The following is a 19695-nucleotide window of genomic DNA, read 5'->3' on the forward strand; positions in this document are numbered from 1 at the left end:
GGATCAGCTCCAGATTGCTGAATGTTATTTTCTACCTTCCAGGGAGCCACTGCTTTCACTTCAATTCACTTCACTGTCAAAATCATCTTAAAGGGACAGTTTGGGCTTTCTGATGTGTGGTTCTATGAGGTACTTTAGTCACTGTATAACCTACAGCAGGTGGGGGTCAACATGTCTCCAGTTTGGAGAAGCAGGAGGACCAGTGCAGGAAGCAAAGCAATGTACTGCTGTGGACAGGGTCAGTAAGTATACACTAAATTTAAAATATTTTCACCAAAATGAAGGTGACAATGAAAGTTTATCTATTAGTTTCAAAACAAATGTCTCAATCTTGTGATCTGTTTCTATGATGACAGAATAGTTACACCAGTGAAAATGTCTGAAGTCATGGTCAGGATTTCATTACAGGCGATATGAGATGAGCACAGAGATGAGCTGCAGAGTAAAACACAGCAGCATCTGTCCTGTCTGTTCACTGCAACTCTGCATTGAGATTTGGGGTATTATTACTTCTATGAAAGTAACAGCGACAATAAAACTGTGTTTTACACTATGATGGTGACATGTAGTCTGCAGATCACATGTGTACCAAACCGTTGGAGGTGATCCATACAGGACATGGGACAAACTGTGATCCAATGCACCCCTGCACAGCTTCCTATACGTGTACTCCTGCTGCTTCTCCATACTGGGGCCATGTCGACCACCATCTACTGTAGGTAATACACTGACTGTGGATAAGTACCCCATACAACCAAACTATCCCTATCCCTCTAATGGACACTTTAGGAGACAAACTGGAGCCAAAATCAAAGCTATTTACTGTACTGGGACCTTATAATTGGGGGTTATAAGTGGGGGTTGTTTTATATTGGAGGAGTAGATATTGAACAGCAGGTATTAGAGTGTTGTGTCCAAGTCTGTTACCCCATCCATCAATCCTAACACAAACCTTGTCATGCTTAACTTCAAACAAAACTTCCTTCAACTTAACTCCAGTACCAGTTATCTCTGAGTACGCCCACTTCAAATAATCTGAACTATCTCTCTAACCTGTTGTAGATTTAGGGGTTCATTACAACAGTGGATCTGAATATTTTATGAAACTGAATTGAATATCTTTAACTTCTTCAGAGAATGATGAAGATCATTTAAAGCTGCCATGCCTCAGTGCCAGCCCAGTAAAACTGAACCTGGCATTAGTGTATTGAAAGTCGTGAAAGAGCAAGTACCAATAAGGAAGGGACAGAATACAGTGACTCCTCTGTCATCTCTATTAAAGGGCATTGATTTCCTCTGCTGATGTTTGTGGACTGAAGGCTCACACTGTAGACTCAATCACCTGAGATGACAATCACAGCAGACCTTCACATGGTTGTAATTCCACTGTCAATATTAAGCTGCTAAGGTTACTCATCGGAAGCCTTCTGGAACAAAGACATCACGTCTTAAAATGAGCTATCTAACATTAGACTGACCTGCATACAATGACATATGGCTCAGTAGTGACTGATAGAATGATATTGACTGCTGATTGATTTGTAGATTAATGCCTTTATTTTGAAAAATCATCACCTAAATCATTATGCAAAGCAGAAATTAATGTATTATGTTCAATTTGTACGATAAAAAATGTCTTTAGATTTAGAGAAAGAAAAGTTGAAGTCTAAATGTTGTAGAAAATGTGTTTTTATTTGGAGTATTTTCCCTTTACAGGCTGACCTGCAGAGCATCACTGTGTTATCTGTGTGGTTTCAAACAAATCATGTTGCCACTTCAGACACAAGAGGAAATGTTCCACAAACTGTGATTGTGAAGGATGAGATCTCAGTGTATCTCACATGCTTTAGTGCCTTTGTACAGTGTACATGACATGAAATAAATATTTTCTAAACAAGCCTAGAAGTGACGGGACCTTTACTTCATTTAACTCCTATGTCATGGTTACCATGGTACCAGGATGCTGTACTGTGTGGAGGAGGTGTGCTGCACCCTGCTGGTAAAAGGCTGCACTATACATCTGTGCTGCATGTGTCAGCAACGTCCATTTGATTGTCTTCAAGTGACCTTTAGCCCATTGTTTTAGCCCTGTAAAGCACTGGGCTAAAGGTCATAGTTGCCAGAAAATTGTGTTTATTGGATCTCTTAAAAAAATCCCCTTGAAAAATTGATGTAATTTATATCTATAATATTTAGTTTCTATCATATTTGATATGCTGGGCATTTATGAAAATTAGTTTGTTTGTTTTTTTATTTCACCTCGTGGTGGATAGAAACAGCTCAGTCAGTATACACTGAATTATGATAGCCAAGAAACTGCTTTAGTGAAAATCAATTAAAAAGACAATTATTGGCAAGTGCTCACATAACTGTTTGCAACATCCAAGTGATTATAATGTTAAACAAAAAACAAACAAGCACATAAATATCTCACTTTCCACTCAAAATCTTAAAGGGATAGTTGATCCAAAAATGAAAATTCCATCCATCCATCCATCCATCTATCCCTCTATCTATATATCTATCTAATCAATGGAAGTGAACAGTGACCAGTTTTCAAACAGAAAAAACAACAGAAAAAGTCGCAACATGCCATTTGCACACCATCACACCACACACACCCAGTTCAGACAGTGTGCATGTGAACATGGCTCCAAGCTAAGGATCTACAGTGAAGATTCAGATTAAAAACATGGTGTCAATAACATTTTTTACTCAACTTGGCATGTTGGGGCTTTAGGAGACTTGGATTACACCAGACGAGCAGTATGGAGGCATTTTATGTTTTTATTCTGATGTTTGTGACACTTGAAAACTGGTCACCATTCACTTCCATTGTTTGGGAGATTCTGCTTCCGCTTTCCTGTGAAAACTGTATTTATGTTTTGTGGATTAAAAAATTAAATCTGACTTTCAGTCATCATGAGGGTGAGTTTAATGACTGACTACTACAAAATAAGGTACAAAATATGTCATATGTATTCTCATATTTGCTAACCCTCCTGTATTGCTCCCATTTAGGACAGATTTTCACTTCTTTTTTTTCTTTTTCTTTTAATCATCACAACCTGTTTCTTAGACTCTACAGCGTGTAAAAGCCCTACGACTCAAGTATTCCAGAACACTGGTGCTAATGCTAATTTTTCACAGTATCACTTTGGTGTGTATGTGTGTGTGCAGGCTTGTTGGGGCTCAGCTTTTCTCAGAGTCAAATAGGGGGTTGGGGAAACACTGCTCTACACCAAACCAGACGTTCTGGAAAGAGCAGTTAACAAGTTTTAAAGAAAAGGAGCATGTATTTTGTAAAAACTGTTGCCTCAATGACTAAAAGAAAACTCACCAGAATGCAGGAAACAAAGTCTTGGATACTAAAATTTTTTGTTTCAAAATCCTCCCTGTTTTTGAGGTCTCAAGGTTGGCAGGTATAGTTATTCTTACTAAAGCCGTTTAAAAATTAGCAGATGTCCCTGCTAAAAATGTGCAACTCACTATGTGAAGGCAGCCATGGTGGATTTTGCAGATCTTTTTTTAGTAAAGTATTGACCATACTAATGTCATAGAGGTCTCAGTAACTCATGTATCAAATATGATGCAGATGGCATTAGAGGGTAAAGGCATATTACAACCTCTTACACAGAGTGAGAGGCTCCTCTGTTGAGCTGTTTCTCCATGCTGCTCAGGTGAAGTGGAGACTGTGAAAAGCCAGAAAGTGTGTCACTCTGTCTGTTCCAGCCCTGTGATGAATTCATAACCCATCTGACTCCTGCCTATGCATGCTGGGATATGCTCCAACTCCCAGTGACCCTGAGCAGGATAAGCGGTTTAGAGAATGGATATCAGGGATAATGCCACCACTCCTCCTTCACGAGTCAGAAGATGGACGGAGTCATTTTTAACATCAGTGTTATTTATCCTTTATTGCAATCAAGTCAAACGTTTCCATTCTGACAGCGAGTATAACAACACAATATCTTTACAAGTGACCAAAAATAGATTTCACTGACCTTTTTTTTATATTTGGCAACTTATAGGTCTCTGCTAAAACAAATAACAATATATACTATTTTATTTATGAAAAAATACATTGTCAATTTCCACAACAAATACCAAAGAAGGTATGTGATACATACAGTAGTTTGTTATATGACAACTCCAACATGCTACAACTTAAATACATCACTACAGAGGAAATAAAGGGCCACACATGGACTGCATGTAACAATAAGCACTGCTCAGGTCAGGGTTTGTCTGCTCTTACAGGCTCACGACTCCATTTTTAGGTTCTAAAACAGTCAGTATATGACTGATGTCAGATTAGTGGGTTATTATTGTTGCATTTTATACATGTAAATATATTTATGCTGTATTATTTACTCATGTTCATACTTTTACTTTATCTATATCTATCTATCAACCCCAAATGGATTCCTGTCCCTCAGGCTGACAAACTCGGACGTAGGCAGCGATGGATCAGGATAGAGCGGGTTCAGGACTTGGATATGCCATCTTTTTTTAGGTTTGGCGTGTTGCGGATGTGGTGCATATTTGTGGCACTGTCCTTCTAACATTTGAAAACACTGCACACTAATGTCAAGAAAAAAACCCAGCAGCGCCCAGAGTGACGGAGAGGTTTTCTCAGTCAAGAGAACCGGATCCACATGCTTTTCTTCAGGCTCAGATGGAGCCACTGCTGCTGTCTGTGCTGCACTGTTACTGTAAAATCCACCTTAAAGAAACAGTTCAACATATTTGGAAACATACTTTCTTTGTGAAAGTGAGATGGGAATATGGACATCAATCTCATGTCTGTGTGTTCTGCACAGAGCTGGAGTCAGGACATGGTTAGCCTAGCTTAGCATAATGGCTAAAGGCAGGGGAAGACAGGTAGCCAGGTTCAAAAACACCTGCCAACACCTCTAAAGCTCATGGATGAAAATGACACATCTTGTGTGTTCAATCTGTGTATAAACACAAATGCAGTTACAAACTGGAGCTAACTGTCTCCACTTGCTTCCAGTCTTTATTCTAAGCTACGGTCACTACACCCTGACTTCAGCTCTGTACTGAACACACAGACATGAGACTGATCCATCTGAACACCTCAGACAGAAAGCTAATGTTGCTAATGAGCTAACATATTTCCAAAAATATTGAGCTATTTCCTTAAGTATCACAGTTCTTTTTTTAATGCTAATCAGTGAGAACACCCACTGAGTTCCTGCTGTCACAGACTGAACTCACTGACAGGGTGGGTCAGTGTTTTTCATTATTGTACAGAACACATATGAGAGATAGGTGAGATCACATGGTGCAGAAATATGTATGTCTCTCCTCCCTCTGACCTGGCCATGTCCTGAGAGGACAAACTAACTGTTCAGGACTCAGTCTGCTGTACTCCAGCCCATTCTCAGTCATGTGAGGTCATCACATACTGATGTTTGGTCATGTCCCTCACTGTCTCATACAAACAAGCACTTTAAACGTGGAGGCCAGGGTTTGGGTCCCTAGAGGAACCAAAGGTCAATGTTACCTAAATAACAAAAGGCAACATAAAGTAACATAGGGTTAGGTAAGGTAAGCTAACCTAAGGTAAGGTAAAGGTAAAATAAGGTAAGGTGACGTAACGTAACGTAATGTAACGTAACGAATTAAAGTAATGTAATGTAACGTAAAAAGGTAAGATAACATAATGTAATGTAACAAGCTTATTTTAACCCAATCCATGACCTTTTCCTAAAGTGCAAACATTTTACAATGTTAATCACGTGTCAGAAAGGCTTTCTGGCAGCGTCTCATACAGATATTAACAAATGATGGGACAAAGACATCAGTATCTGATGAGCTGTGATGAGAACAGGTTGTGTACTCATAGTGCAGCACCAGAGCTTTGTTCTCTCATTAAAATATGAACTGCTACATGTCTTAGTTTGTGGCTGTGACGAGATGTTACCATAGTAATCCACAGCTGAATGTCCAGGGACAAATCCCCTACACAGATGATCAGTACATTGTAACAGACTCTAAGATCATCAGAGTGCTCCAAATTCAGCCTCATGAGTCAGTCAGAGGACGCCTGAAGATTTCAGTCTGTCTGTCTCCATCTGATGTCCTCAGTATTAAACTGTCAGCGTTACACATTCTGTCTACATGAGCAGGAAACACTGTGAGTCACAGGTGCAGAACTGGAGGAGACGGTGGACAGTATGTCTATGAATGACTGGTCACATTAAAGGGGCACTCCACTGATTTTACACAGCAACATCAGTTTAATGCTTTGAAAGATGTGAGCAAGGAGGGAGGGTCTAATCAGAGATGATATAAAGCAATGCATTGTGGGAAATGTAGGAGCCAGGGTTTTTTTTGGAGTTTTGACAAGTCTTTTACAAATCGGTCTTGTGCAAGTTATTGGAGTGCAATACTAAATTAGTGGAGCACCCCTTTCAAAGCTACACTACTAGACCTTCCAAACTCTACACCCAAACATGATGTCACAGTGTGTAACTCAAAGTGATTCAAACAGTGCTGACCCCTGCAGGTCTGCTCTGTTTTACAGATAAACCACCTGAAGCCTGAAAGATTTCCCAACCTTGACTCCCAGCTTTGAGGTTGGGGACTGTGCTTCAGTGTCTTGTTATGCATACACGCTTGCAGGAGATTTCTATTACTGGAAAATAAGCTAAATTGATGTAAAATCTATAAGAATCTATATAATACACTTGCACTGCATGCATGGCATGCTCTTATGTTCATTGAACTACACCATACCAAATTCACATGACAACTTATCAACTGTGTAAATGCTGGGGTCATGAGAATTTAGATCCTAAAAACAGAATCACAGGCGGGCGGAGACACCCTGGATCACAGGCAGGAAGCATGCTGACAGGGAAGCAGTCTGCTCAGGTCGGGGACATTTAGAGAAATATGTTTATTACTGTTCTTGCTGAGAGTGAGATGAGGAGGTGGATATCTGTGTGTGCAGTACAGAGCCAGAGGCAGGATGTGGTTAGCCTAGCTTAGCATAAGAACTGAAAGCAGGGGAAACAGCTAGCCTGGCTCTGTCCAAAGTAAAAATACACCTACCAACACTTTTGAAAGGTTCTTACTTTCTGAATTTATACCTAAATAGAAATGTAAAAATGAAATATGTGTGGTTTTTGCATAAGTTACATACTCAATCTAAAAATGTGAAATTAATTAAAAAAGTTTCAAGATGTGTGAAATTAAAATCACAAGCTGTTTATTGTACATTTCTGTTTGTCTACGGATTAAACAAATGAGATATAACATGTAACTGAGCTTTAGCTAGCTGTCTTTATGCTAAGCTAAGCTAACCACATCCTGACTCCAGCTCTGTACCTAATGTTACTTTCCATTTAAACTTGGAAGAGTTTCCAGATGGATATTTCCACGGGAACACCCCCTGAGGGCAGATTTCAGATTCGAAGGACCTCACTAACCCTGAACTCAAAATCAAAAATGGCTGCTCCTTACAGTAGTGAAAGCTGTGGTAATACACTGTTTATTAGTAGGGCTGCAACAATAATTCCCTATTTTGATAATCAATTAATTGATTTGAGTCATTTTTTTAAGAAAAAAAGTAAAAATTCTCTGATTCCATTTTCTTAAATGCGATTAATTTTCTGTTTCTTAGACTTTGGGAAACACTGATCAACATTGTTCACCACTTTCTGACATTTCATTGGCCCAAACAACTAATCAATTAAGCCAGAAATGATCAATAGATTAATTGATAATGAAAATAATTGTTACAGGAATATGGCAAGATTATGACAGCATTAATTAATTGATTAACTGAGAAAATAAACAGAAAAATCTAATCAAAAATAATCATTAGTTGCAGCCCAATGACATCATTCCCAGCTCTGACTTGCAAGGGAAATGGAACACAGCCTAACACAGAGACACGAGACTGGTGTTGGTCTTTTTATCTCACTCTCAGAAAGATAGTAAATAAGATAAACTCCCTGATTTTGAAACAGTTCACAGTTGAGCTTTAGTGGTCATTTCGGGCACAATAACAAAACCAGGGAGCGTACCTTTAGTCCAGACTGGTCCGGTCTACAGGCTGTGTACTGTTGATGACAGCCAATCACAGTATGACCTGTTCAGTGTTGGATTAGAGTCAAAGTCAGTGGTCAAAGGCGCATAAGGCTCACATTGCCACTAACTTAAGTTCCCACACTATACTTCCTATTATTATATTATATTATTATGATACAGTTATTCATACTATTATCTACTAATCTAATTCTATTAGGTTGCAGAGCTGATGTTTAGTTAATGACACCCATTGTAACAGTGTTAACAAGGTGAGGATGAAACGAGATCATATGACACAAACCATGAAATTAAAAACGCTTCACAAACAACATATGCATAACATATTCACTTAATCTAAACAAGTTAAAATTCCCTTCACTGACATTTGTTGTACAGAGGGACACAAAGAAAATATTCCACAGAAATGCACAAATCTATGATATTTCCATGAATTTGGAGAGTTGACTAAATGTTTCCTTATTGTACATCTGAAGTGGTGTTTTTGACTGACTGTTTTGCAGAGAGTCTCATATGAATGAACCTCGCCTGTGATATCAGGTATTTTCAAGTATTTTAGTGAGTACTTACTTAAATGCATCTTGCTATTGTTGTTATAAAGTGCCAGATTCAGAGTGATGGCATTGGTTAAAGTCTAAGTGTGAAGCTAATTCTAAAATCTCACTAACACTGACTGCGTGTCAGGGCTGTTGTGTGTCTCCCGGGGCGGGTCATGAGCAGAAGGTAGACTGCAGCTGCTTGAAGGCAGCTTGCCTCTGTTTCTTCTCCTCCTCCTGTCTCTTGCGTTCTTCTTTTTCCTCTCGAATCTCAGCCTCAAACTTGCTGCCCTGAGAAGCTGCCTGCATCTGGTGACACACAAAATGACAGTGTTCACTCCCATCAACACAAATCATCCTGAAATCCAGACTAGTCCTTTCTCTTGTTGTAGAAATGAGCTACAGAACCAGTTATCTCGTAGACTTGTACCACTTGCCTTCCAGATCTCTGCCTCAGAAGGTGTGGAGCTCCTTGGACATGATAATGTGGCTTGTGGGTTAAAAAGACAGTTCACCCAAAAATGAAAATTCAGTCATTATCTACTCACCCTCATGCCAGTTGAGGGTCAAGTTTATTTTGTTAATCTGCAAAACACTGCTGGAGTTTCACAGAGAAACAGTGTTACAGAATCTCCCAAACAATGGAAGTGAATGGTGACCAGTTTTCAAACTTAAAAAAAAAGGAAAAAACAAAAACATAAAATGCCTCCATACTGTTTGTGTGGTGAAATCCAAGTCTCCTAAAGTCCCAACAGGCCATTTGCACACAGTCACACCACACATACCCAGTTCAGACAGTGTGCATGTGCATGTGAATGTGTCTCCAAGCTCAGGATCTACAGTGAAGATTCAGACTAAAAACATGGTGTTAATAACATTTTTTTAGTCAGCTTGGCATGTTGGGGCTTTAGGAGACTTGGATTACAACAGACAAGCAGTATGAAGGAATTTTATGTTTTTATTCAGTTTTTTTAATGTTTGAAAACTGGTCACCATTCACTTCCATTGTTTGGGAGATCCTGCGACATTGTTTTCCTGTGCAACTCCAGCAGTGTTTTGCAGACTAACAAAATAAACCAGATCCTCAGTTGGCATGAGGGTGAGTAGATAATGACTGAATTTTAATTTCTGGGTGAAGTGTCCCTTTATGGTTCTGACCAGCAAATGTGACTTTGACCCCATTTACACCTGGTCTCCACTGACCACTTGTGATTGGATCTCGCATCTCCGCTCTATTGGGGGGTACCATTTATTTTTGAACGGATACTGATACCTGGAATTTGGTACCAGTACCCAACGATACCTTTTTTCCATTACTTTACTCTCTGTAATATCAAAAATGTAGTTACAGTTATGAAAAACAAGTCTAAACTTCTCAATTTCAACATTGTTTTTCTTTATTTGGTTATTTATTTAGAGCGTTTTACACACTAAATAAAATCCCCTCCTCCCTCCTCTCAAACCTGTCTCAACAATCTGCAGTTTGTGTGTTGTTGTTGTTTTTAGCACTGCTGTGCTTACATACTGTAATTTTTCCCTGTTAATATTCTGCACTGATTGATTTAACATGAATTGGTTCTTTGTAGTACTGCCAAAATTCGGTCGGTACCATTAAAAGTACAGAGATCGGTACCCAGCCCTACGCTCTGTATGCCAATAAACACTAGTTATTTTGTCAGTAAACATCCATTACTGCCCATTTGGCTCTTGTTACTTTTTAGTTTTATAGTTCAACTCCACACGAAACTGTGCCAACAACGAACCTTATGTTTTACCTGTACTGTCAACAAACCTGCAGCAGAGACGCTCTGTAGTGTGCTGAGATTTCAGAACTGAACTATGAGCAGGACAATGTACACTTTCTCTTTTCTGACTGTGTGGAAATTTGCTGTTTCCACATCACAGATGGCAAAGAAAAGCATTAAATACACTGAACACAACATTCAGCCTAGGGCTCGGTGATATGGAAAAAAATATTATCACAATAATTTTTCCCGTATTGATCGATATCGATATTTATCACGATATATAATTTGATAATGCTGTGAGTTTGAAAAGTATCCAGATAAAGTCTGACACCTGAAGAAACCAAATGATTCATTAGATGAATTTAGAATATAGTTTCTTAATATAAAATTAGGTAATATAATGTAAAGAACTGTGCAAACAGTTTGTAATAACACTGAAAACAAGCAAACATGCTTTGTGCATTGCCCTTTAGTGTAAAAGGAAAATAAAGTGAAGCAGTATGTCTTCTATCACCTAGTGCAAACATTCTCCAGTTTTGTTTTGTTTTTTTTATGGCCGAGTCGCCAGTTTTGCCTACATTTTTGGGAAGTGGTACCTCTAGCTTTGTTTTTTAAACAACTAATTAAAACAATCTAAAACATGCAAAAAATGTAAATAAAAGTAAAATCTGAGACTTTCTATCACATCAAATTCCCAGCAGCAAACATTTCAATCTCAAATGTTTGTAGTGATACAACCTAATACAAAAAACAAACAAATGACAGAGAATTAGGGAGAAGTTGAGAGAAATAAGTACCTGCAGTCTAGCGTTTTAATTAATTTCTTGAATCAGTCTTCTCCACGGTGCTCATGGGCATCATGTCTTTGGCTAGAAAGTATGACACTGCGTCTGTTATATCTCTGCTCCTTTTCGATCGCTTCTCATATGGGGTTACAGTGGCAAAAGAAGACACTATTGATTGTTGTTTTGGTACAGCTCCGCTAGCGCTGCTCACAGCAGCATTAGTACTAGGCCAGTGCGTAACACTTGTTGGGGGATGTGCTGCAGTTTTAGGCCAGATTTTCATGCTCTCAATGTAGTCGCTGGGATGCCACCTTTTCAAGGGATGGAAAAGGTCTGTTGTGTTTCCTGTTCTGGTTGGCACCAACCGACAACATTTTGCATACCGTCTTTGTGCATCGTCACCTTTCAAGTAGCCAAACCACTTCCAAATTACTGACATTGTGTAACTTTTTTTATCCACAATTTCATCCGTTTTTGAGGATAACACAAGCTCTTCTTCATCTTCCCCACCGCTTTGCTCCTCACTTCCATTCTTTTTGTTATATCGTGTAAAGATATGGTGGAGGACTGTGTCACACTGTGAGTTCAGTCGTCTCTGTTCAGACAGGATGGACACATGTGCATGTCCTTTTCAGTGTTCCATTTATCTGTTTTCAAAATGGCACCCTGGTGAGTCATTTTCTCATATTACAGCTTAACAGTCACTAAAATACACTAAATGTCATACATACAACATTTTAGGCAGAATATTGATCCATTCCTGATCAACACAATTTAGTTTGACAGCTTGATCTGAATTTCAGGAGTCCCTGTTGGAAACGGTCATAGCTAAAAGGGAACCCTGGGTTTGTTAAACTGTCATAGGATCTGTACACATTTTTTTATTGTGCACACTGTACAAACTAATTGTCTTTTAAAATATGACAATGCTTTGTTTAAGGTCTGGGTAGGCTTACAGACAGAAAATTCATGGTTTGGGTTTGGCAAAGATCATATTTTGGGTTAAAAAGATCACTCTTGTAAGGTCTATTGCAGGTCTGGAGCTCCCTTCTCAACACAACAGCCAAAATGGTGGCCACCTGGTTACAATCTTTCTTGTTTTACAATAAAACAGTCAATAAAAATTGTTTCTGATAACATTTTGGGTGAGAAAAAGGCAACATAGTGACAGAATCTTGATCATCACTGCCTTGTTTGACAGTTTGATGAGAGTTTTATGAGCAGTGCGAGTTCAGATGACACTTTTCCCCCAAACTTTACTGAAAAAATGAAGTGTGCATTTGTTTTGGTCTGAGATGCTGCTGCTCTATAGCGACCTCTGGGGTAAATGTGGTATACAGCACCTTTGATGACAGAGGCAGACAAAACAAAAGCCTGTGTCCAGCACACGACACAGCGTCTCTTTGCTTCTCTTAGCAGCACTATGTATTTTACAAGACAACAAACAACTCCACAAAGAAATAACTTAATCTAGAACATCTGCCAAATTCAAGATTTAAGAACTTTATTGTCACTGTGCAGGCACAATGAGAACGTATTTAGAAGAAGGACCAAAAAAATAAGAATTTGTTGTAGACTTTGAAGTCATGTGAGCAAATCAGGATTGATTTTTACATCCTCCAAAAAGTTTTTTTCAAATATCTTCAAATTCACCATTTCACAGAATCTCTTTCAGAGAAGAATGAGATGTGTTTGAAATTGTTAGAACTGGAAAATACCTTGGTCTCAGCCAAGACTCTCAAGGGTGTAATCTCAGAGATTTATACTCTGTGGTGTTGCTCTGTGTATGATTCCCTGCAGCTGTTGGGGGAGTGATCTGGGGCAACATTTATTTCTGCTGACTGGACCAAGATCTGCAACAGGATCTTTCAGAAATCTCCTTCAATTTCTATACGTGAACAAAATTACAATTTTTGTCATAGGATTTATTATAAATCTATTTGCCTCAAGAAAATGTTCTCCAACAGCTCACAATTCTGTTATAAATGTAAAATACACAAAGGTACATTCCTTCTGGTCATGTTATCACATCAAGGTATTTTGGAAAGAGGTTCAGTCTGTGTGAATCTGTGTGAATACACTGACTCCTTCATATCTGCTGAATCATATTTCAGCCAATCTCTTTGATAAGGAGACCAACTCTGTTAATAATTCTTTTATTTAAGGCTAAAAGTGTATCTTGCTACTGTCATACTGTTGTACAGTTTATCTATTTACAGCTTTATTTATTCATAATACATGACACTATTGTTGTTATTGTTAATGTTGAAGGGTGGATCTGTTTGTTTGTATGTATGTTTGTATATTCAGGCTCAGGAAGTAATGGATAACATGTAACAGGATTATGTAATCTGGATACAGAAAAGGTAACTGTATTCCCTTACAGTTACAGACACAAATGCATATTTTAGACAGATGTAAAATACATTTTAAAATAAAATAACAATATACAACACTTCAGAGTCTCACAACAGCACTCTGATAACAGGTGAAACCAGCTAATCTTACAGTCAGTTCATTATCATGGCCCGAATCAATCAATCAGTCAATCAATAAATCAATAAACCATGCACAACAAAGGAAGGAACAGCTGGACAAACTAATAAATGTGTCAATTAACATAGAATGTTAAATTAAGATAACAATTCAATCAAAATTTATATTGAGGTAATCCAAAAGTAGTACTTTAATATTGTGATTCCTGGATTGGCTTACTGATTACATTTTTAACAGGTAATTAGTAACTGTATTGGAATACATTATTCCATGTTGGCTACTACTGTTGCATCGCCGTTTAGAAGCATCATCATATTTGGTCTTTGCAAACAGAAATGATAGAGCTACATGTTTATTTGCATACAGAGCGGAGAAGTTCAATCTGATCAACAGTGGTGACATACTTAGAGCTGTCACTTAGGATCAGACCACACAAGACACATGTTAATACCAGCTGGAAACGGGGCAATAAACAGGTGTGTTCCAGGTTGCTTCAGATGCATATAGAGCCATTACACCAGGACATGCCCGGTCATTTAATTCATACTTCTGCTCGCCTTTTAGCCCTCAGCCTTCAGTTGCACCACAATAAAACATGTACAATACAGATATCATATAAAATATACCACAGCTGGTTCATCCCTTTGTGTCTAAAATTAATCTGGGGAGTAAAATGTTATCATATGTGATTGAAATGATGAGTAAGACTTTAAAGTAGGTAAAAATATAAGTCGTATTGTTTAAGATGTTCTTGAAGAAGTTGCGGTCAAACTAAATCCTGTCACTCTGCAGATGGTAATGTCATACAAGACAACAGAGAGAACAAACATAAGGTACCTTGGCTTCAAAGAAGTCTTTGGCCCCCATCACTCCCTCAGTGGAGACGTTGATCTCAGATAGTCTGGCCAGAGCCATCAGACCGCTCTCCTCCTGCAGCTCTCCAGCAGCCGCTCTCCGGAAGATCAGCAGGAACTGCAGGAAGAAAGATCAAACACATCTTCAGTCAGTTGTTCCCTTTGCTGTGTTCATAGACAAATTGTGTTTGTCCCCTCGGTTTGTCCTTCTCCACACATCATTACCATCATCCTTCGGTCCCTGTTAGCCCACGGACACAATTTCTCACCTCTATTCTTGTCTACAACACCTGCAGGCAGGCCACTTTTTTGATGCAGAGGGAGATTTTCTGGTTCTGATGCAAAACCATGCAGAGTCTAAATGTCCGTCCACACAAAGACCCATAAAAAAAACGGTTGTAACTCTAGTGGATGGGGGAGTCCACATCACAACTTGAACAACAACAATCACGGTGAACAGTATTGTTGGGATCACTTTCAGAGAGATTTGATAAGCAAGAGAAATGCTGACAGTAGGGATGTAATGATTACCAGGTTAATGGTAAACCAGGGTGAAATTACCAACAGTTAGTCTCCAGTTTAAATTATATAACAATGTGTTCAATAAATGTAACATAAAAAACTTACAGTCTGCCACAGTCCCCCGGCCACAGGCACACGTGCAGCAAGCAGCGTGGATTTGTTTGGTAAAATGAAAACATGGCAGAAAGCAGTGACAGTACTACTGAAGCATTTCGGCATGGTGGGGAAATGTCTTAGTTATGTACTGTTTGTCATGTTTGTGTTGAACTATGATGTAACCCAGTAGTTCCCAAACTTTTTATTTGCATGCCCGCCTTCAGAGGCTGAAAAAAAAGTCCACATCCTCCCACCACACAATAATGTAGAATAATCATTAACAATAACTGAGGAAGAAACTGAACTGACTGTGCAACTGAATTTTAGTGAAATAAATGTCAGCATGATAATATTATTTATTTACACTTCATAAATCATATTCACTCAACTTTGTTTCACTCTGTTTTTTGAACCTGGTCATCCGCAACCCACCAGGGGGGCCCACCCCGCAGTTTGGAAACCACTGATTAAAGCATATATACAAATAGAATTTGTGCCATGATTGGCGATTGTAGAGTTTGCAGTTGAGCAGGGATCAGAACATCTACTACAGGTGTTACAGCCATCAGCAGTTCACTTCTGCTGTGTTCATGCACTCATACTGTAGATCAAGGGTCTTCAACATGGGTTCCTTGATCCTTAAGGGGCCCTCAGAGTTACTGCAGAGGGTCCAACAAATTATTGTTTTATAATGAAAAAAAAAGTTCAAAAATGAATCTTTGTGCCAACATGTGAGCTAACTAACCTATTAAATGACTGTGTAGCATGAGTTAGCCATGTATTATTGAAACATATTGGCCAGTTAGCTGTATTATTATCCAGAGTACAGACACTCTTGTGAACCACAATGTAACTTCACATGCAAGAGACTGCACTCTTAGCTGTGGTTTGAGATGGAGGGTCTGTCTAACACTTCTGATATTAGCCATGCAGCTGACTTAGCAGCTACAGATAAGCATAAATGAGAGAAGAATATATATATGTAGCAGAAAGTCCCTGTTCCATCTTTCTAATCAGCTGACAGGTCCCTGGCCTGAAAAACATTACAGACCCCTGCTGTAGATACTGTGTGCCATTCATGCCTCTTGTTATTCCAGAATTCAGCAGTATTCTCACAGCCTCCTCACACTGCTGCACACATTAACACCTTAACTTCACTTGTTACATAAAAGTCTAAAATGAGCTACAATTATCAGAAATGTCAGTGTTTCCCACACAGAGCTCAGTGGGGCTGTCTGTGTGGGTACATGATGAGAGAGGCTGTCTTTCTATGAACTCCTATTTAACAATGCTGATGACGACTGAAGGTCAGATTTAGCTACATTGACACATGTGACATCACTCACAGCATGAAGAGCCACATAGCTCAGGAACAGGATTAACTAATGCTGTCTGAAGCCACACCCTCACCTCTCTGAAGCTCAGTTTGCCATCGAAGTCTTCATCCACCTCTTTGATCATGTTCTTGAGGCCCAAGTGTGTCTGTGGAGCTCCCAACTTCTCCATCATCAGCTTCAGCTCCATCAGGTCGATGAAACCATCTCTGCCAGTGTCATACCTGCAAACCACAAAACCCACACAGAGTTAGGTCCAACAGGGCCGGGAGCGTGATGACAGCCCACACAGCACAGCGGTAACTCATACACTGATTCGCGTTTCATGCTCTGTCACTGGAACAGAACTCAGTAACACTTCAATTTCAATTCAATTTGAAATTCAAATTACTCACAAATTTCATGGTTAATTATGTGACAATTATCAAGCACCATTTTCATTTCTTGGTATTAATTGCAGAGCAACATGTAAAAAATTCCTCTGAATTTACCCACATATTACCCACAAATTTCATGGTAAGTATGTTACAATTTGCAACTGTCATTTTCATGCATACTTAAAATTTGCAGGTAATTTGCAGGTAATTTCTATGAAATTTCAAATACATTAGTTTGCCCAGAAATTATGCAACCTGGAAATTGAACTGTTACCCTGTACTGTTTGAACAGTTTGAGACTGGTTGTAATATGATTCTGGCATTATTTCTGATTCTGACGTTACGCAACGAAGTGAGATTCATCATGCAGATTAACAATGTTTAACTTTTTTTTTAGTAATATTTATCTCTCTTACATAATATCCCAATCTGTAGACAATAACTCAAACACAACCTTCACATACTGGAAGAATTAGCAGAATTGGAAACATGTAAGACTACAACATCCTTCCTGCCATCAGTAACAAACTTGTTTTTCTGGTCAAATGTCACAATGAAATAAAACAGCTCCACTCAGGTCTGTAATTCGCCCACAGCTACACTGAAAATTTAGAACAGTCCAACAACACCCTCAAAACCACCCAAACACAGAAACAATGCTCTCTGTCATAAACACATTCTAATTTTCTCCAGATTTCCCAAAACACCCATATTCCAGAGACACTAATCAAAGACTTTATGAAGACCAGCTCATTTGGGATTAAATTAGTAACAGCAGCGTTGTTACAGTGGACATTTTACAAGAAAGATACAACCCAACTCCAAAAAAGTTGGGACGTTGTGCAAAGTATGAATAAAAACATACTTATACATACAATAATTTTCTATTATTTTTTTCAACCTATATTCAGTTGAATACAGGACAAAGACAAGATATTTAATGTTCAAACTGATTCACTTTATTTATTTTTGTTAGGACAGAAGCATGTTTACTACTGTGAGACATCACTGTCTCTTTTAACAACACTCAGTCACTGTTTGCAAACTGAGGACACTAATTGTTGAAGATTCATATAGCCTTTTTTTCTCCTTCTTGCTTGATATACGACTTCAGCTGCTCAACAGTCCAGGGTCTCTGTCGTCGTATTTTGTGCTTCATAATACACCACACATTTCCAATGGGAGACAGGTCTGGACTGCAGGCAGGTCAGTCTACTACCTGAACTCTTTTACTATGAAGACACACTGTTGGAACATGTCCACAATGTGTCTTGGTGTTTTCTCACTGAAAAAAGCAGGGACGTCTGAAAAAGACGTCGTCTGGATGGCAGCATATGTTGCTCCAAAACCTTTATGAACCTTTCAGCATTAATGGCCTTCACAGATGTGACAGTTACCCATGATGCCATGGGCACTAACACACCTCCACACCATCACAGCTGCTGTCTGTTGAAGTCTGTTGTAGTGCTGGTAACAATCTGGATGGTCCTTTTCCTCTTTAGTCCAGAGGACACGACGTCCATGATTAGTGAAAACAGTCTGAAATGTGGACTTGTCAGACCACAGCACACTTTTCCACTTTGTGTCATTCCATCTCAGATGAGCTCAGGTCCAGAGAAGTCTGCAGTGTTTCTGGATGTTGTTGATATATGTCTTTCTTTTTGCATGGTAGAGTCTTAACTTACATTTGTAGATGCAGAGACAAACTGTGTTTACTGACAACGGTTTTCCAAAGTGTTCCTGAGCCCATGTAGTATCCTTTATACAATGATGTGGGTTTTTAATGCAGTTTTTAATGCAGCACTGCCTGAGGGGTCAAAGGTCACAGACATTCAGTGTTAGTTTTCAGTCTTGTCCCTTACATGCAGAGATTTCTCTGGATTCTCTGAATCTTTTCATGATATTATGGATTGTAGATGGTGAACTCTCTAAATTCTAAAGATGCACCGATCGACCGGCCAGAGACCAGGACCGGCCGGTTTTCAGCGTGACCAGCCCTGACCAGTGACCGGCTGGTCAGTGTCACATATCTGATTCTGTGCCCATCATTGTCGCACACACGTTCTGCACGATGGTCACGTCATGCGCGCAGCAAACAAACTGGCCGTGACGTCAACACAGCGCTGATAACAGCTACACACTCTGATACTTGTCTGCTTGAAGCTGGTGTCAGTGACAGATTCCAAGAACAAGATAAAGAGAAGACAGACAGTCTACAACGAGACAGAGCAGCTGACAATGTCGCAAAACAGCCGTAAACTTTGTAGCTCTTCATGCTAATGTTAGCTAGCAGCAGACTGCTGTTCACAGAGGGACAATTAAAATCTCACCTCCTGTTCTGGCTGAAGAATAAACAGCCTGTGTTGATGTGTCTCCTCAAACATTTTCTCATCCAGACTTGTTTAACTTCTGCATCTGTTCTTCTGATGGCAAAGTTTTACCGTAGCAAACTGTTGCACAGCGTCCGTCTCTGGTTTGTTTACATCTGCTTCCACAGGAGATCACGTGAAATCGTGTCCCGTGAAATTCCAGATTCCATGATCTCGTGGGATTTCACGAGTCATCATATTCAGTTGATTCATATCATATATATTCATATATGATTCATATATATTTCATAAAACTATAATAAGCCCTGGCTGTAACCTGGAGGACTATGGAGAAGATTTAAATAGCATTTAATGAATATTTAATAGTCAGTGTCTTATTATGAACATCTTATTTAATTTTTACAGGAAAAGTTGCAAAATATTTGTGAATGCTGTCAATTACAGTTCTTAGAAAGACTGAAAATCAGAATCGGCCAAAATCCGAAGAAAACAGCAATCGGTGCATCTCTACTAAATTCCTGCAGTTTTGGTTGAG

At 39.0% G+C, this 19695-nt stretch overlaps 1 protein-coding gene across 1 annotated transcript in view; it reads right to left on the minus strand.

The window, feature by feature from the left end:
* Positions 1–7447: 7447 nt before the first annotated feature.
* efhd1 (EF-hand domain family, member D1) overlaps positions 7448–19695 on the minus strand; it is a 28936-nt gene continuing 16688 nt past the window's right edge. The window contains exons 2-4 of the mRNA XM_084716765.1: positions 16530–16677; positions 14485–14619; positions 7448–8927 (exon numbers count right to left, since the gene is read on the minus strand). Coding sequence (XP_084572891.1) covers positions 8793–8927; positions 14485–14619; positions 16530–16677 — 418 coding nt within the window. The 3' untranslated portion in view covers positions 7448–8792. The remainder of the gene's footprint in view (positions 8928–14484; positions 14620–16529; positions 16678–19695) is intronic.

Source organism: Lutjanus erythropterus, chromosome 4, assembly GCF_056507025.1.
Source record: "Lutjanus erythropterus isolate fLutEry1 chromosome 4, fLutEry1.hap2, whole genome shotgun sequence".
Taxonomy (NCBI): domain Eukaryota; kingdom Metazoa; phylum Chordata; class Actinopteri; order Lutjaniformes; family Lutjanidae; genus Lutjanus; species Lutjanus erythropterus.